Source organism: Marmota marmota, unplaced genomic scaffold, assembly GCF_001458135.2.
Source record: "Marmota marmota marmota unplaced genomic scaffold, marMar, whole genome shotgun sequence".
NCBI classification, from domain to species: Eukaryota; Metazoa; Chordata; class Mammalia; order Rodentia; family Sciuridae; genus Marmota; species Marmota marmota.
Genome location: NW_025999946.1, coordinates 5,366,671 through 5,385,117, shown reverse-complemented (window position 1 = coordinate 5,385,117; position 18,447 = coordinate 5,366,671). Strand labels below are relative to the sequence as shown.

General features: G+C 44.0%; 1 protein-coding gene across 3 annotated transcripts in view; it reads left to right on the top strand.

The window, feature by feature from the left end:
• The window catches only part of Sec24c (SEC24 homolog C, COPII coat complex component), a 27,603-nt gene extending 9,168 nt beyond the window's left edge, over window positions 1-18,435 (top strand). For 2 of the 3 annotated variants that reach the window (XM_048801869.1, XM_048801870.1), the window contains exons 4-24: window positions 5,753-5,925; window positions 6,146-6,517; window positions 7,056-7,192; window positions 8,588-8,656; window positions 9,948-10,059; window positions 10,290-10,417; window positions 11,562-11,700; window positions 11,912-12,027; window positions 12,195-12,319; window positions 12,462-12,653; window positions 12,843-12,936; window positions 13,153-13,269; window positions 13,934-14,104; window positions 14,614-14,710; window positions 14,813-14,958; window positions 15,145-15,283; window positions 15,432-15,550; window positions 15,648-15,827; window positions 16,350-16,541; window positions 16,775-16,864; window positions 17,198-18,435. In XM_048801869.1, the coding sequence (XP_048657826.1) occupies window positions 5,753-5,925; window positions 6,146-6,517; window positions 7,056-7,192; window positions 8,588-8,656; window positions 9,948-10,059; window positions 10,290-10,417; window positions 11,562-11,700; window positions 11,912-12,027; window positions 12,195-12,319; window positions 12,462-12,653; window positions 12,843-12,936; window positions 13,153-13,269; window positions 13,934-14,104; window positions 14,614-14,710; window positions 14,813-14,958; window positions 15,145-15,283; window positions 15,432-15,550; window positions 15,648-15,827; window positions 16,350-16,541; window positions 16,775-16,864; window positions 17,198-17,338 (3,049 nt within the window). In that variant the 3' untranslated portion in view covers window positions 17,339-18,435. The remainder of the gene's footprint in view (window positions 1-5,752; window positions 5,926-6,145; window positions 6,518-7,055; window positions 7,193-8,587; window positions 8,657-9,947; window positions 10,060-10,289; window positions 10,418-11,561; window positions 11,701-11,911; window positions 12,028-12,194; window positions 12,320-12,461; window positions 12,654-12,842; window positions 12,937-13,152; window positions 13,270-13,933; window positions 14,105-14,613; window positions 14,711-14,812; window positions 14,959-15,144; window positions 15,284-15,431; window positions 15,551-15,647; window positions 15,828-16,349; window positions 16,542-16,774; window positions 16,865-17,197) is intronic. The other variant, XM_015504625.2, reaches the window with a different exon arrangement.
• Window positions 18,436-18,447: the final 12 nt, after the last annotated feature.

Here is an 18,447-nt window from a genome sequence, read left to right as displayed (position 1 = left end):
GGGGCTGGGGATGTGGCTCAAGCGGTAGCGCGCTCGCCTGGCATGCGTGCGGCCCGTGTTCGATCCTCAGCACCACATACAAACAAAGATGTTGTGTCCGCCAAGAACTAAAAAAAATAAATAAATATTTAAAAAAAAAAAAAAAAAAAAAAAAAATTTTGATCTTGGGTAGTAATATTGATGAAGTACCTTCCAGAAGCTAAAGCAAAGCAACCATACTTCCTCAACCCAGGCCATAAGGACTTCTCAGAGGAGGAAAAGCAATTGATTAGAGTTAGTAGAAAGTAATAGGGGACAGCAGATAGAATAATACTTTGTAAACATTAAGGGAAAATAGTTGTCAACTTTGAATTACATATCTCATTAAGAGAAGGCAGGTAAAGATATTTTCAGACTGAGTTGACAATGTCATAGACTTGGTTGAAAAACTATTAGGAGCCGTGTGGGGTGGTGTCCATCTGTGATCCCAGCGACTGGGGAGGCTGAGGCTGGGGATTGCAAGTTTGAGGACAGCCTCAGAAACTTGGTGAGACCCTATCTCAAAATAAAAATAAAATGGGGTTGGGGATGGGATGTGGCTCAGAAGTTAAATGCACCTGGGTTCCATTCCCAGTACCAAAAAAAAAAATCAATCAATCAACTACTAGAGGAGAGACTTAGAATAAAAAGAAAAATAAACCTAGAAAGAAGGCTCTTTAAAGAGAAAAAAGAAGTTGAAGAAATACAGATGGAGCATAGATGAATTCTTTTGTAATGCTTAGCTAAAAGGGGAGCAAAACTTTAAGGGGGATGTGATATTATTTGGTTGGATTTTTTGAATAGTTTTATTGACATATAATTCACATATCATGCAGTTCACCTATTTGAAGTGTAAAAGTTCAATGAGGTCTTTTTAAAAAAATATTTATTTATTTATTTTTTTAGTTTTAGATGGGCACAATATCTTTATTTTATTTTTATGTGGTGCTGAGGATTGAACCCAGCGCCTCACGCATGCCAGGTGAGCGTGCTACCACTTGAGCCACAACCCGAGCCCCATCAATGAGTTTTAATATATTGCAATTAATTTTCATTACAGTTAGTTTTAGGACATTTCTACCATCTCAAGAATAAACATCATAGCTGGGCATGGTGGCACATACCTGTAATCCCAGCAGCTTGTGAGGCTGAGGCAGGAGGATTGAAAGTTCAAAGCCAACCTCAGCAAAAATGAGGCACTAAGCAACTCAGTGAGACCCTGTCTCTAAATAAAATACAAAATAGGGCTGGGGATGTGGCTCAGTGGTTGAGTGCCCCTGAGTTCAATCCCCATACCCTCCTTCCCTGCAAAAAAAGAAGAAACATCATATTATTTTTTAAAAAACATTTTTTTTTTTTAGTTGTAGGTGGACACAATACCTGTATTATTTATTTATTTTTATGTGGTGCTGAGGATTGAACCTAGTGCCTTCCTTGCACATGCTAGGCGAGCGTTCGTCCTCTGAGCCACAACCCCACCCCCGAAACTTCATATTCTTTAGGTATCTGGCTACTCCTATTTATTCCTCCATTCTCCCATGCCTCCAGTCCTAAGCAGCTGATGTTTTACTTTCTATCTCCATAGATTCCGGATTCTGGATTTAATAGGAATAAAATTATATATGACGTGATTTTTCTTTTTTTTTTTTTCTTTTTTTGGGTATCGGGGATTGAACTCAGGCACTCGACCACTGAGCCACGTCCCCAGCCCTATTTTGTGTTTTATTTAGAGACAGGGTCTCACTGAGTTGCTTAGTGCCTCGCTTTTACTGAGGCTGGCTTTGAACTCATGATCCTTCTGCTTCAGCCTCACAAACCACTGGGATTACAGGCTGTGCCACTCTGCCTGGCTCTGTGACTTGATTCACTTAGTATAGTGTTTTTCTTCTTTGTGGTACTGGGGATTTAACTCTGGGGTGCTTTACCACTGAATTACACCACCAGTCCTTTTTTATTTTTTATTTTGAGACAGGTCTCACTTTTAGGGCCCCACTACATTGCTAAATTGCTGGGATTACGGATGTGCCCCAGCTTGTTTTCTTTGAGCAGGGTCTGGCTAAGATTGAACTTGTGACCTTGTACATGCCAGGCAGGCACACTACCATTGAGCTATACCTCTAGCAGAGTTGGTTATTTTTCTGAGATGTTGGTATGTTTGTAATGATGAGAATAATCAGAGAGGGAGAGGTTGAGGGAAAAGTGCATTGGAAAGGCAAGTGAGGAAATGAAAAAGACATTTACATATAATATACACATAGCTTGGGGGCTAGGGGGATAGCTCAGTTGGTAGAGTGCTTGCCTCACATGCACAAGGCTCTGGGTTCAATCCCCAGCACCACACACACACACACACACAAAAGAATATATACACACACACAAACACACACACGAGCACACACAGCTTGGGCTGTACCTCGGAGGCAGGGTGGTTGCCTAACATGCAGAGGCCCTAGGTTCTATCTCCACCGCTGCCCTCCCTCAACCCAAAAAGTATCTACAATATATAAAGAACTCCTACTAATCAGAAAGAAAAAGATAATCCAGTTGGAAAAAAGTAAAGGATGCTGGGGCACAGTGGCACATGACTAATCCCAGGGATTCTGAAGGCTAAGGCAGAAGGATTACAAATCCAAGGCCAACCTGGGCAATTTAGTAATACCCTGTTTCAAAATTAAAAGATAAATGAAATTATAGCTCAGTGCACTTGCCTAGCATGATGAAGGCCCTGGATTTAATGTCCACTACCACAAAAAAAAAAAGAAAGAAAAGAAAATCCCTAATATCTATCTATATTAAAATGCTTAAAGCCAGGCATGGTGGCACAAGCCTGAAATCCCAGTGGCTCGGGAGGTGGAGGCAGGAGGATTGTGAGTTCAAAGCTAGCCTCAGCAATTTAGCGAGGTGCTAAGCAACTCAGTGAGACCCTATCTCTAATAAAATACAAAATAAAATACAAAATAGAACTGGGGATGTGGCTCAGTGGTTGAGTGCCCCTGAGTTCCAATCCTTCTACCCGCCCCCAAAATTGCTTAAGGGCTGGGGTTGTTGCTCAGTGGTAAAGCATTTGCCTCACATTTATGAGGCCCTGGGTTCAATTCTCAGCACCACATAAAATAAATAAATAAATGAAAATAAAGATTTAAAAAAACAAATACTTAAGCAGCCAGGCGTCTGCCTGTAATCCCAGCAGCTTGTTGGGGCTGAGGCAGGAGGATAGTGAGTTCAAAGCCAGCCTCAGCAAAAGTGAGTCACTAAGCAACTCAGTGAGATCCTGTCTCTAAATAAAATATGAAATAAGACTAGGTATGTGGCTCAGTGATCGAGCACCCCTGGGTTCAATCCCCGGTACCAGAAAAAAAAAAAATGCTTAAGCAAATTGTGGCATATTTATTTAGAGGAATAATATTTAGTCATGAAAGGGAATGAATTATAGCTAAAGGGAACATCATAGATCATTTTCATAAATGTGGTTGAATAAAAGACAGAAAAACCAAAGAATATGTGTTTAATTATTCCGTTCATAAAAGCTTAAAAAAAAAAAAAAAAAAAAACCTGATAAAGCACAACTGTACTACTGAGGAATGTACTAAAGACCAGAGGATGATTTTTTACAAAGTGATGAAAGTAGTTTCTCCTGGGAGAAGGGCAAGGGTTTATGGAATAGATGCATGTAGGGCTTTTGGATGCTGATACATTCTATTTTTTGACTTGGTTTTTGGTTATATGAGTGGTCATATTATAATTACTCAACTGTACTGGTATGTATTTTGTACTTTTTTTTCTATTTATAGTATATCTCACAATTAAGTTGGGAATCAGGTCTAGTGCTTAGTTCTAGTTTGGCCTGCTTACTTTTACTGTTTTAATTACCTATACACTCTGTATTTCTCATTGTTTTGCCATAATACTATATTAAAGAACCCAGAAGCCAGGCGCGGTGGCACATGCCTGTATTCTCAGTGGCTCGGGAGGCTGAGGCAGGAAGATTGCAAGCTCAAGGCCAGCCTCAGCAAAAGTGAGGTGCTAAGCAACTCAGTAAGACCCTGTCTCTAAATAAAATATAAAAAAGGGCTGGGGATGTGGCCCAGTGGTTGAGTGCCCCTGAGTTCAATCCCTGGTAACCACCCCTGCACCACCACTGGCAAATAGAAGAACCTTGAGATGCTTTATAAATCATAAAGGTATGATTTTGTATTTATTTATTTAGGTACTAGGGATTGAAACTGGGCATGCTTTACCACTGAACTAACCCCAATTCTTTTTACTTTTTATTTTGAGGTAGGGTCAAAATTGGCCTTGAACTTGTGATCTCCTGCCTCACTTTACTGAGTTGCTGAGATTAGAGGCATGGATGATCACACTCATCTATGGTTTGTTTTGTTTTGTTTTGGTGGTGCTGGGGATTGAACCCAGGGCCTTGTGCATTGTGCATGTGAGGCAAGCACTCTACCAACTTAGCTATATACCCAGCCCTGATTTTTTTTTTTTTAATATTTTTTAGTTGTAGACAGACACAATACCTTTATTATTTATTTATTTATTTTTTGATTTTTTTTTTTTTTTTTGTAGGATACAATACCTTTACTTTATTTATTTATGTGGTGCTGAGGATCAAATCTAGTGTCCCCTGAATGCAAGGCAAGCGCTCTACCACTGAGCACAACCCCAGCCCCAATACCTTTATTTATTTTTATGGGTGCCGGAGATCGAACCAGTGCCTCATGCATGCTAGGCAAGTGCTCTACCACTGAGCCACAACCCCAGTCCCATCTATGATTTAAAAAATAAAACAAATGTGCTGTCTAGTATCATGCAAGTAGCCAACAAGATGTTGCTTGTTAGACCCAGTCGGAAAACTACTCAGTTTATGTCTTTTCTCTAGTCCCTTCCTGGGACAGTTCTCAATTATTCTCTCAGTTAGTACAGAATGCCAAACTCAGCTGATCTGCTGCTCTGATCTTATGCTTTTTTTTTTTTTTTTGGTAATGAGGATTGAACCCAGGATGTCTTATCACAGAACTGCATCTCCATTTTTTTTTTTTTTAAAGAGTAAAAGAGTAAGATTTATTTAAGTGAGAAGAAAAGAGACAAAGCTCCTGGATGGCAAGAGGGGGCCCAATAGGGGTTGCTCCAGTCCTTTTTATTTTTTATTTTGAGACAGGGTCTTGCTAAGTTGCTGAGGGTCTCCTAACTTGCTGAGGGTCTCCTAACTTGCTGAGGCTGGCCTCAAACTTGCAATCCTCCTGCCTCAGCCTCCTGAGTTGCTATAATTACAGGTGTGTACCACAACACCAAATTGATCTAAAGAATATGTACTAGTTTAAAAGTTGAAAAATAAATTGCATTTGTTTGATTTCACATTTGTTAAGAACTCATATGCATGTGCCTTTCCTTTCAACCTCTTCAGGGTTCAGATTACAAAACTGAGATGGTTTGTTAACAAAGGATTGAGGCAGAGGAGGTGATAATTTAACTAGCAGATTAAATAGTATTTGACCAAAGGGTGCTTAACATGTTTTTGGAATGAACCTAGATAAAATAAGATTTGTCACAAATAATCACAATGTAGATAATCAGGAATGTAATTTACTCACAGATATACAAGTATGCCATACAAGAACTCAGGATTAGTGATGCCAGAAAACAGTATAGCTTCCCGAATGGTATGTAGCTCCGGCTAGCTTTAAAGGATAGCACAGCCCACTAGTCACCTCTGTTTTCCTTCTTTTTACAGGCTCCCTGGGTCTCAGCCATTTGGTTCCCCATTGGCCCCTGTGGTCAGCCAGCCAGCTGTGCTTCAGCCCTATGGCCCTCCTCCAACAAGTGCACAGGTGACTGCACAGCTGGCTGGAATGCAGATCAGTGGTGCTATGGCTCCAGCCCCTCCCCCTTCGGGGCTGGGCTATGGTAAGTAGCAGTGACCATTGGAGCATTGCTGTCTCCTTTTTAGAGGTATTAGTTTCTGGGAGTATACCTGAATCCCTTTTGTTTTCCTTTTATTTTCTGTACCTCTGAGCCCCAAAAGATGGGACAGTCATACTTGTGCTTCTTTTATGGAAAGGGAAGTGATTTACTGAGCAAGGACACAGAAACACTGGCCTCTGACTCAGCCTCTTCTTTTTCTCAGGCCCACCAACGTCACCGGCCTCAGCCTCAGGAAGTTTCCCTAACTCTGGTCCATATGGCTCCTATCCTCAGGGCCAGGCTCCTCCCCTTAGCCAGGCCCAAGGTCATCCAGGGGTCCAGCCTTCCCAACGATCTGCTCCACCACTGGCCTCCAGCTTCACGCCCCCAGCTTCAGGGGTTCCTCGGATGCCTTCTATGACCAGTCCACTCCTGCCTGGACAGGGTTTTGGGGGGCCCCCAGTGAGCCAGCCCAACCATGTATCCTCACCTCCTCCTCAAGCTCTGCCCCCAGGCCCCCAGGTGACTGGGCCCCCAGGACCCCCACCACCTATGCACTCCTCTCAACAGCCAGGCTATCAGCTGCAACAAAATGGTGAGTTTTTCCCAAGGTCTATCAAAGAAGCCAAAGGCCTCAGCTTTTCAGGTGTTTTTTTAGTATTTGTTTTTAAGTGGTGAACTAGATGGATTACTTCAGGGTATCATTACTAGGATGTGAGGTTTATAAGACATTAGTGTTTCTTTTAGTTCAGATAGTGTCATCTTTCTGTGAATGGCTTCCCCAGGGATTAGTGTTTCTTATAATTCTATGTTTATAGAGTCTAGTCTTTTCCCCTGAGTCCTTAAGAAGATATAAGAAGGGGATTTTTATTTTTTTATTTTTTTGTTATTGGGAATTGAACTAAACCCAGGGGGCACTTTACCACTGAACTATATCCCCAACCCTTTTTATTTTTTATTTTGAGGTAGGGTATTGCTAAATTGCTTAAGGCCTCCATAAGTTGCTGTGGTTGGCCTTCAACTTGTGAACCTCCTGCCTCAGCCTTCCAAGTCTCTGGAATTATAGGCATGCACCACTGCACCCAGCAGGGAGGGAATTTTTGAGTTCATTACCCCGTGCCCTTGTCTTTCAGGTTCCTTTGGACCAACCCGGGGCCCTCAGCCCAATTATGGAAGTCCTTACCCTGGAGCACCCACCTTTGGCAGTCAACCTGGGCCTCCTCAACCACTGCCTCCTAAGCGCCTGGACCCTGATGCCATCCCTAGCCCTGTAAGTAGATGCTCATATGGTCCTGTGAAATGGGTTTGTGTCTGCAGATAAGCAGGTTGACCTAGATGACCTTTTGCTTAGCATTTTTTCTTAATTTTTCCATTTCATTCATCTTCTTAATAGGCCTAGAACCTAGATATGATTTTTGATTCTTTGAACTAGAACCTGTAGTTCCAGAAATCTTTTTTTTTTTTTTTTTTTTATGGTACTAGAGATTGAACCCAGGGGTGCTACATTTCCAGCCCTTTTTTATTTTGTGACAGGGACTCGATAAGTTGCTGAGACTGGCCTTGAACTTGTGATCCTCTTGCCTCAGCTCCCAAGTTGCTGGGATTACAGGCATATGCCACTGTGCTTTCTAAGTTCCAGAGATCTTTGAGAGCAGTTTTATTCCATAGCTGCATGGAGAAGGAAGGGAAGCCAAAGTGGAGCTCTGGGTTGAGGGATGAGTTCTGTTACTGTTGGGCATACATGGTCATCTTTGCTCTTCTGTGGAGTAGTAGCTGGGTCTTGTCCATATACCTAGTAGGACAGCATTCTTCCTAATGGTTAGAGCAGGTGAGGATTATCTGATATTAGGCGTTCAGAGCAGGAAAGCTGCACTGGTTCCTCTCTGCTCCTACTTGGACAGTGTTGTATGAGGAAGCCCACAGTACTTATGGTTGATAGGCCTATGCTGTATGTATGGGGAAAAGTGATCTATATTGTAGAAGGACAGTGTGTGTATAAAGTCTCAATGGGGAAGCTGCTTCTCCCAGGAAGAGGGTGAATCTCACCCTTAGAACCATCAGCAGAATCCTCAGGCTTTCCTTATCAGATTCAGGATAGAGGCTGGGGCTATATTCCCAAATAGGGTCCACTTTATAGTCCTGTCTGTAACATTGCTATGTCAGTTACCTCACCATGCTTAGCCATTGTCATATTCCATTCTGTTCTCTTCCCTCTTCCTTTGGGGAATCACTATGGCTAAGGGTGACCTGGAAGGATGGAGTAGCTCTCCTATCTTTCCCCCCCTTCACAGTCAGAAAGAGTGTGATTGGATGTGAGGGAGGCTTTTTTCAGAATAAGAAGAGTCCTTAAATAGAAGGTTTGGCCTTTTAGAGGGAGTATTCCTCATCTTCCTTAAGGTTTCTCCCATTTAGTCCCTCCTTATAAACCCTGCTTGCTTCCTATTTGCATCCTTATCTTCTATATCATAGTTTGAACTACTGCAGCCTCTTTATTGGGCTGGAGAGACTCAGAATTTCAAATCTAGAGGGGGCCTGATTTCAGCAGTCTGATTTGGGCTCCAGTTGTTCACATCTAACTCATCAGGGTTGAGAGAAGTAATATCTGCCTCTTGTTCTTTTGTCTCCCTGTATTCCCCTGCTGCCTTTATTATTAAAACACTAAAAGCAACTCAATGAGCTGCCTCCTCAGCAGAAAACCAGGCACAGAATAGACCCTGATGCCATTCCTAGTCCAGTAAGTGCAGGGGGTGTGTGTGTGTGTGTGTGTCATCCCTGTGTTAGTGCCATCCATGCATGCCTGTGACCTCATCTTCACCTCATCCACCATATCCATCCCTGTTCATACTTTTTCCTTTGCCCTTCTAAATTCTTACTTTTATAAGCTGAAGGATATGCATGCCTTGAGTCACCGCATAAGGAAGAGGTAGCAAGCTGTTAGCAGTACCTTGAGTTTGGGATGGTAGAAGGTCAGGCTGTAAGGGTGGAGCCAGATGGAATGTTAAGCTTGGGTTTTAGTCCTGCTTCTGGCTCTTCCAGGAGCCTGTGTGTGACACGTGATGGACCAGGACAAAGTTAAGCGGTATAATCTTCCATTTTGGGTTTAATTGGTCTGCAGCCTGTTGTGGAGAAACATTTGGGTAGGTGGTTATAATATATAGGTTCATCAAATCCCAAACTGGTATTTCTTAGAGGGGAAGGGATTGTTTGTTTGGAATGTGTGGGCCACTTTCTTATCTGGCAAGCCTTTGAATTTGCTATATTTCTAAGCTTCACCCTTTTTGCTGTGGGATAGTTTTATTTGCCCTTTATGTTTTCTGGCTATATCAAACTCATCTTGAAGTAACTTATCAAAGGTCACCAACCTACACAAGGGTCTGGTTACCAGCTTTGCATATGCATATTTTTCCCCCTTCACTGTGTTTGTCAAAATATGGGGGTGAGGCTTGAGCTTTAAGAATTGGACATTTATTCTGTCCTCCCATATACACATTGATGCTTACCTGAAAGGAAGGCAGCATCTGCTTTTTTACCTTACCTGATCATTTCTGGCTGTTTAATTCTCTCCTCACCCTGTCCCTTGTTAATTTCATTGAGTGTAGAGTCATTCCAGGTAGATTCATTTTTACATGGTTACTGCCATCTGTTTTCCTGCTCTAACTCAACATATCTTGGGGAGGATCAGGGATTGGGGAGGTTTGGTGGGGATGGGAGTAGACTCTAACCATGTTTGACGGTCTGTGATTAGAGCTAGAGTGGGAGGAATAAGAGGGTATTCACCATTGACTGGGGGCCAGGGGCGATTTATCAAGAAGCTCATATTTAGTGTGGCCTGCCCAGCATCTTGTTGCTGGCTATAGAGTGAAAGATTGGCATTGTGGCATTTGATATGTTATCTAGGAGAGCAGGCCTGTGCATGAGGTGTTCTTGGCAAATCTGCTAATTGAAAATAGCCTTTTTCCTGGCACTCTGGGACCTGGCACTTCATTTTCTTCTATCACTTCACTCATTTCACTTCTTCCCTGCAGATTCAGGTCATTGAAGATGACAGGAACAACCGGGGTTCAGAGCCATTTGTTACTGGTGTACGGGGCCAGGTGCCACCCTTAGTCACCACCAGCTTCCTGGTAAAAGACCAAGGTGAGAAAGGTGTTAACTCCGCTCTATGGGGGCCTTTTGTCCAAGGTTATCAGTTTGTAGATGGAGTTTTTGTCAGTCTGTAACCAGAGACCAAGTCCTTCTGGTAGGGAAAAAAGCCACCATCAGCTCTAGCATTTGTGGAGGTGATGGGGTGAATTATCAATGGAGAGCTGGTAACTGGAGGGCTCTTGTAATATGACTCATGTGAGACCATCTACCTCCTCCTTCAGGGAATGCAAGTCCCCGATACATCCGATGTACATCCTATAATATCCCTTGCACATCTGACATGGCAAAGCAGGCTCAAGTGCCCCTGGCAGCTGTCATCAAGCCACTGGCAAGGCTACCCCCAGAGGAGGTAAGTCAGGGAAGGGGCTAGAATATAACGAAAGGGAAGGAGGGGGAATAAGGCTTCTTCCTAGATGTGATTCTGACTGTCATGATAGAATAAATCTTGATCAGACAGGAGGGGCAGTATCTTTAGTAGCTTTCTTTTCCAGGGCTTATTCCTGGAGAGAATGATGGGGATGACAGAAAAAGTTTGAGAAGTTGCCATGTGGACCAGGGTTCATGGGAGAAACAAACCATATGAAAATAGGCAGGACCAACTTGTGGGGTGAAGACATCTGGATGAAGGAACCTCTCATTGAATGATCATCACCAGATGATGTGAAATACATAATTCTATTTTTTTATTTATAGGCTGGCCTGTCACCCCAGATATATAAGACAGTATGTAAGAGACAGGTACATTAGGATCCAGTACTCCGTCTCTTACCTGGCTTGGCCCCTGATCTGTGTCACTCAGTACCTGGAACCAGCATGATAAAAAAGAGCTAAACAGCTGAACTTCTAGACCTTATAGATAACTTTATGTTCATTCTTTACTTATCTAACTTTAGAGTTCTCTAGAACTTAGAAACTCAAGATTCAGTTTGTAGTCTGCTTCTTTCTTTGTCTTTTGTTTTTCTCTTCTCTTTTTCTGAGTCCCAGTGGAGATGGTTGGACACTGGTCTCTTAGGTGATATCTGCCTGAGACATCAGTAGGTATCAAAATTCTACTCTAGGTGAAAGGAGAGAAGTGTTATAGATACTTAGGGATAGAAGCAAGAGTCAAGATCCTATGGCAGGAGTGGAAGGGAATGAATATAGGACCAGAAACAATAATCTTGGATATCTTTGGCTTTCTGTGGCAACCCTTGGCTTGCTGTGATTAATTGTGCAGTCGTTTTTTTTTTCAAAAAGAAATTCATTCTGAAATGGGGAGTAAGAAGAGGGAACTATGAAATTTAGACTCAGGGACATTTTCCTTTGGTCAGTACCCTCAGTCATTTGTCCTCATTCTTTTCCACTGTACTCCTTTCCCAGGCAAAATATCTGAGCCATGTCCCTTCTCCCTCCAGGTTGTTCCTCCTCATCTGTTGCCTGAACCCACCATACATACATGTCTGAACCCACCATAGCTTCCCTCCATGTCTGAGCCCCTCCCCTTTGCTTCTTAGGCTTCGCCATATGTTGTGGACCATGGGGAATCTGGCCCTTTACGCTGTAATCGCTGTAAAGCATACATGTGCCCCTTCATGCAGTTCATCGAGGGAGGGAGGCGCTTCCAGTGCTGCTTTTGCAGCTGTATCAATGATGGTATGTCCGTGGAGGCTGGGATTCAGGGGGAAAGTCTTGATTGCATCTCATTGTTCTCTTTCTAATTAGATAGATGAGAGTCCCTTCTTCAGGAGCTGGGGAAGTAGGGCATATGTTGGGGCATTGGAGTGATATGGGGCAGCTCAGCTAGGGCCAGATGTACTAAGTTTGAGAGTGGACCTTTGAGTAACACACTGCATACTCCCCACAGTTCCCCCCCAGTATTTTCAACATCTGGATCATACCGGCAAACGTGTGGATGCTTATGACCGTCCTGAGCTATCCCTGGGCTCTTATGAATTCTTGGCCACTGTAGATTACTGCAAGGTGAGGGAAGGTAGCAGGGGAGGAGCAATGGGTGGAGGATAATGAGACAGCTCAGAATTGCTGTTATCATTTCCCTTACCCCTTTGTTGTCCCCTTTCATGCCGACTGCTTTCTGGTCAGCTGGCTTCCTTACCATACCCTTCTCTCCCTATTTCCTTCCTCTGCAGAATAATAAGTTTCCTAGCCCTCCTGCCTTCATCTTCATGATTGATGTTTCCTACAATGCCATCAGGACTGGTCTTGTGAGGCTTCTCTGTGAGGAGCTCAAGTCACTGTTAGACTACCTACCTAGGTGAGAGTAATGGAGCTGAGGTGTTTCCTTTGGTGAATGGTGGGTTTGGGGGAAGTTGACTGAGCAGATGAATCCGGATCTTATGAAGTTATGGATGGTAGAGAAGGTGCCAAGTCTGGGTAACAAATATTGCCATCCACAGGGAGGGCGGGGCAGAAGAATCAGCAATCCGCGTTGGCTTTGTCACCTACAATAAGGTGCTCCATTTCTACAATGTGAAGAGTTCTTTGGCCCAGCCACAGATGATGGTTGTATCTGATGTGGCTGACATGTTTGTGCCACTCCTGGATGGCTTCTTGGTCAATGTCAATGAGTCTCGGGCAGTCATCACTAGGTAAGAGCCAGATTGTGGGGGTGAAAAGAGAGTGGGGAAGGCCAGGGAGTTGGGGTCAGTAGGTGGACAGGGACTGTGGCTTCAGGAGTTTCAGAGTCTGGAGGCCAGATGATTCTTAAGAGAATTAAAAACTAAAGCATATGGAATCTGAATAGAATTTTGGTTATTTCCCATTGCCTATCTCTTTAGCTTATTGGATCAGATTCCAGAAATGTTCGCAGACACAAGAGAGACAGAGACAGTATTTGCCCCAGTTATCCAGGCTGGGATGGAGGCTTTGAAGGTAATTGTTAGAGTTCTTGGTAACCTCCTCTGCCTTGCTTTTTTATTCTTTTCTCTGCCTTACATTCCTCTCACCATCTTTACCCTCTGGGATACAGTCTCCATTTCTTCAGTGATTGGTGACTGTCCAGCAAGTCAACCTTTCTGACATAGTTGGTGCTTAATAAATGATAAGGGAAGGAATAAATGAATAAAAAAGTGCTGTCTTCTTTCCTAGGCTGCTGAGTGTGCAGGAAAGCTGTTTCTGTTCCATACATCCTTGCCCATTGCGGAGGCCCCAGGGAAGCTGAAGAACAGAGATGACAGGAAGTTGATCAACACAGACAAGGAGAAGGTGTGGGACTGGAAGGTGGGGGGAGGACTTTTCAGTAGAGGGAAAGGTGATGACTCTTCCCAGTGTCTTTTGTGTGTGTGTGATACTGGAGATTGAACCCAAGGCCTAGCCAACCTGTTTCACTACTTCCACATGTTTCTATCCTGTCCCAGTCCAAAGCCCTCTGTGGACTCTTTTTTTTTTTTTTTTTGGTAGTACTGGGGATTGAACCTAATGACACTTTACTACTAAGCTACATCTCCATTTTTTATTTTAACACAGGACTTCTTTAAGTTGAAAAGAACTTGTGATCCTCCTAACTCAGCCTCCCAAGTTGCTGGTATTACAAGCTTGGGCCAATGAGCTGCCTCTTAGCCAATTTATATATATATATATATATATATATTTTTTTTTTTTTTTTTTTTTTTTTGAGACAGGATCTCATTAGGTTGCAAGGCTACCTTGAACTTGTGATCTTTCTGCCTCAGTCTTCCAAGTAGCTGGGATTACAGGCAAGCACCACTGTGCCTGGCTTTGCTTTTTTTTAAACAGAACTTTGTACTACTATTGTAAATTCCTAGGCAACGCTCTGAAGTCTTACAAGTATTTGAGTATACATATTACATATATTCCCTTAAAGAGGGAAGAGCTGAGAAATTTGAACATTTTTTCTGCTCCTCCCCAGACTCTGTTCCAGCCCCAGACAGGTGCCTATCAGACTCTGGCCAAAGAGTGTGTGGCCCAAGGCTGCTGTGTAGACCTCTTTCTCTTCCCTAACCAGTACGTGGATGTGGCCACGCTCTCTGTTGTGCCCCAGCTTACTGGTGGCTCTGTCTACAAATATGCTTGCTTTCAGGTATGGTGTGGAATTCTGGGTGGCATATGGCAGCAGATCTTAGAATGACTGCTTACATATGGAGTGGCTTCTGAGCCGCTGACTCATTAATAGGAATTGTGTTAGAGAAATGTAAAGAAGGGAGCTCTGGAAGGGCAAGGTTAGGAGCAAGGTCTTTGCTGTCAGTACTGGGTTGATACTCTGGCCCCACCACATAATAGCACTGTTAACACAGGAAAAAATTTATTATCCCTTTTTTTTGTTCTTTCATTTCTAAAATGAAAGAACATTTTAATACTTATTAATTAGGATTTATCCACAGAATGAAATAATCATATGTAAAGCACTCTGTGTGGTACCTGGCATGTAGTCAGTGCTTTAAAAGTATCACTATTATCAATATCATTGTTAATCATCTTCACTGTTATTGTTATTATAATTAAGCAGGCTTGTGGAGTGGAAGGGGTACAGGGAAACTGCAGGGTAAGTTATATGGTTAGTGATATGACTCTGGGCCTGGGCGACTGCAGGTGGAGAATGATCAGGAACGGTTCCTGAGTGACCTGCGTCGTGATGTACAGAAGGTTGTTGGCTTTGATGCTGTGATGCGGGTCCGGACAAGCACTGGTCAGTCCTGGTTGAAGAGCAGTTGGGGGGTTAAATCTGAGAGGAAAGCGTGTGGCACCTGTCACAACCTTTAGTTGTGACCCTGTCTCTATGTGGCCTCAGGTATCCGTGCTGTAGATTTCTTTGGAGCATTCTACATGAGCAACACAACAGATGTGGAGCTGGCTGGGCTAGATGGGGACAAGACAGTGACTGTGGAGTTCAAGCATGATGATCGGCTTAATGAAGAGAGTGGAGCGCTCCTGCAGGTGGCAAGCGGGAGGCAGGGGCTAGGGAGGAAGTACTAGGTGAGGAGCAGGTAGAGAGATTCAAAGAAGCAGCTGGGGGAGGGTTGGCTTATACCTTTTCTTCTAGTTTAATGATGTAGCAAAGGGACAGTTTTTCAGAGGACTTTTGTGAGGGAGGATGTGAGTTTCCCCTTTTTCTTCCTCTAGTGTGCCCTGCTTTATACCAGTTGTGCAGGGCAGCGTCGGCTCCGCATCCACAATCTGGCCCTGAACTGCTGCACCCTGCTGGCTGATCTGTATCGGAACTGTGAGACTGACACACTTATCAACTACATGGCCAAGTTTGGTGAGGATAGGCATAGGGCAGGATGGGATTGGGGCTGAGAGAAAGGCCCAAGATGGTCAACAATTCAACATTCCTGGGTAGGTCTGATGGTGGGAAGGCTCATATGATGTGGCTGACCAGTAACTGCTATTCCCCCTTCTCCACCCAGCATACCGGGGTGTCCTGAACAGCCCTGTGAAGTCTGTGCGTGACACTCTTATCACACAGTGTGCCCAGATCCTAGCCTGTTACAGAAAGAACTGTGCCAGCCCCTCCTCTGCAGGACAGGTGGGGCAAACATGTCAGTGGAGGGGTTCTTGGGACAAAGTTTAACACTTAGGAGGAATTTTTCATGATCATTAATTTTATTCCAATAATTCCTCAGTTGATCCTTCCTGAGTGCATGAAGCTACTCCCAGTTTATCTGAACTGTGTGTTGAAGAGTGATGTCCTGCAGCCTGGAGCTGAAGTCACTACAGATGACCGTGCCTATGTCCGACAGCTGGTTACCTCCATGGATGTGGCTGAGACAAATGTCTTCTTCTATCCTCGCCTCCTGCCATTGGTGCGATTGAGGATTGGGGTGTGAGACATGGCACTGAGATAAGGGCCTCGTAGAAGAAGGAATTTTGGGGGGGCTGGGGTTGTGGCTCAGAGGTGCAGCACTTGCCTAACATGCGTGAGGCACTGGGTTCAATCCTTGGCACCACATGAAAATAAAATAAAAGAGGGCTGGGGATATAGCTCAGTTGGTAGAGTGCTTGCTTCACATGCACAAGGTCCTGGGTTCAATCCCCCTTGCCACCAAAAAAATTAATTAATTAATTTAAAAAATTTAAAAAAGGATATTGTGTCCACCTATAACTAAAAAAAAAATTTAAAAAAAAAAGGAGGAGGAATTGTGGGTGGGAGAGTAATAGTATCTCTGTTTGATACTAAGGAATTTGTTTTAAGTACATTTCACACTCAGAATTACAGAGTGAGTGGTGTCTAGGGGCTTATCTTTTTGAGTTCTGTGTGTATGTGTGAAGGGGGCAGGTATGTCTTATGTTCCTTGGTAAATTTTTGCCCCCTTCCTTTTGTCTAGACAAAATCTCCCATTGAGAGTACCACTGAACCACCAGCAATCCGAGCATCTGAAGAACGTCTAAGCAATGGCGATATATATTTGTTGGAGAATGGGCTCAACCTCTTCCTCTGGGTGGGAGCCAGTGTTCAACAGGGTGTTGTCCAGAGCCTTTTCAACGTCCCTTCCTTCAGTCAAATCACCAGTGGCTTGGTGAGGACAAGGAGTCATGGAGAATATGGGTGTGGAAATACATTTTGTGGTGTGAGTGGGAGCCAATAAAGTTAGTGTGTGGGGCCCCTTGCATAACAGGGAACACTTATGGGGAAAGGAGGGTACTGTCAATCTTTACTCAGGCTCTCAGTTAATGCATAAATCTGTGTTGCCCCCTTCTTGACTGAATTATGAGTACTTCATCACAAGGAGGAATGGCTTTTGTGTTACAGAGTGTTCTTCCAGTTCTGGATAATCCACTGTCCAAGAAGGTTCGAGGCCTCATTGATAGCTTAAGGGCACAGAGATCACGGTACATGAAGGTAACACTTCTTTGAAGCCTCTTATTTTTCAATTTTTTGTGGTACTAGGGATTGCACCTGGGGAGCTCTACTACTGAACTACATCTCTAGCCTGTTTTATTTTTTATTTTGAGGGTCTCACTAAGTTACTGAGGCTTGCATTGTGAACTTGGAGATCCTCCTGCCTAAGCCTCCCAAGTAAATGGGATTATAGGCATGAACCACCATGCCTGGTTAAACCCTAAATTTCTTGTCAAGTCCTCACCTGGAAGTGGGGTGGGGAGTGAGTGAGTGATTAGATCATGAGATTTCTAGGCATGCTTCATTCCCTTTGACCCTGCATTCTGGCCATAGCTTATCGTGGTGAAACAGGAGGATAAGCTGGAGATGCTGTTCAAGCACTTTCTGGTGGAAGACAAGAGCCTGAGCGGGGGAGCATCCTATGTGGACTTTCTCTGTCATATGCACAAGGAGATTCGGCAGCTACTGAGCTAAAAGCAAATGGGTAAACGGCATAGGGTCCCAGGCCAGCTTCCAGAAAGTATCCCAGGATGGCAGAGAAATTGGGACAGTTCCATATCTTACAAGTCATGTAAGCTGACCTCAGTCTCTTTGGGGGGAGGGGGAAATATAAGGAGACACCTTCTTTCTGGGCTTAAGTAATCCTACCACTCTGTCATGTCCTGCTGATGGAAGGTGCCCCTATCCCCTCACTCTATCCTCCTTTCCCTGCTAATCCTGTCGTAATGAATGTAGTTTTTCATTTTACTGTATATGATTCGGTGTTGGGGGTTTGGAGGCACCCAGACCCTGGCAATATTTTGTCCCTTTGGACCAGCCTCTGAGAGGAGAGGGGCAGGCAGGAAGGAGTGGGGATCCCAGGTTACTACAGGGGGTGGCTAATTCAGCTCAGTGTCATCAACTTCCTATATTAGGGATAACACATACAGATACACAAGAGCTGGGGTACAGACCATAGGTGGTGGAGAGAAAAGTGGTTGGTCCTTCTTGGGCCTGGAGGTCAGCAGCCAAATCACAATTATTGAGGGTGGTTGATTAGCTTTCTCTGCTTCCGCTGTTTGTGTTCTCTCCCTTGCAATGACTGGTGATTACTTCATGGATAGAAGCACGTTGTCAGAGATGAATAAGCCTGGGAATTGAGTTGCAAAATATGTTTTCACCTGGGAGAGGTACCAGCCTCCTTTTCAGCTGGAGAGGCCTCAACACTGGATGGTTCTGTAGGGAGCCTGATCATCAACTTGCAATACCTCACAGAGCCAGCCCACATCCCGCTCACCTTCCACTGGCAACGCAGCTTCTTCAAGCCAGGGGTCGTTGGGGAGAGACAGGTGGCTGAAGCCCTGTGCTCTTTCACCAGGACACCACTTGGGCTTTGGGATTGACTGAGTGGCTGACAGTTATCTTCCAACCCCAACTGGCTGGGGCAGGACAAGGGCTAGTATTGAGGGTTAGCCAAGCTTGTCTGCTCCCAGCCTGGGATGCCCCTGCTCTGGACCTCTCATTTCTCTTCATTGGTTTATTTTTCAATGCATCTTTAATTTGTAAAGAAATAAAATAAGATGTAACCAGTAGCCTCATCTTCA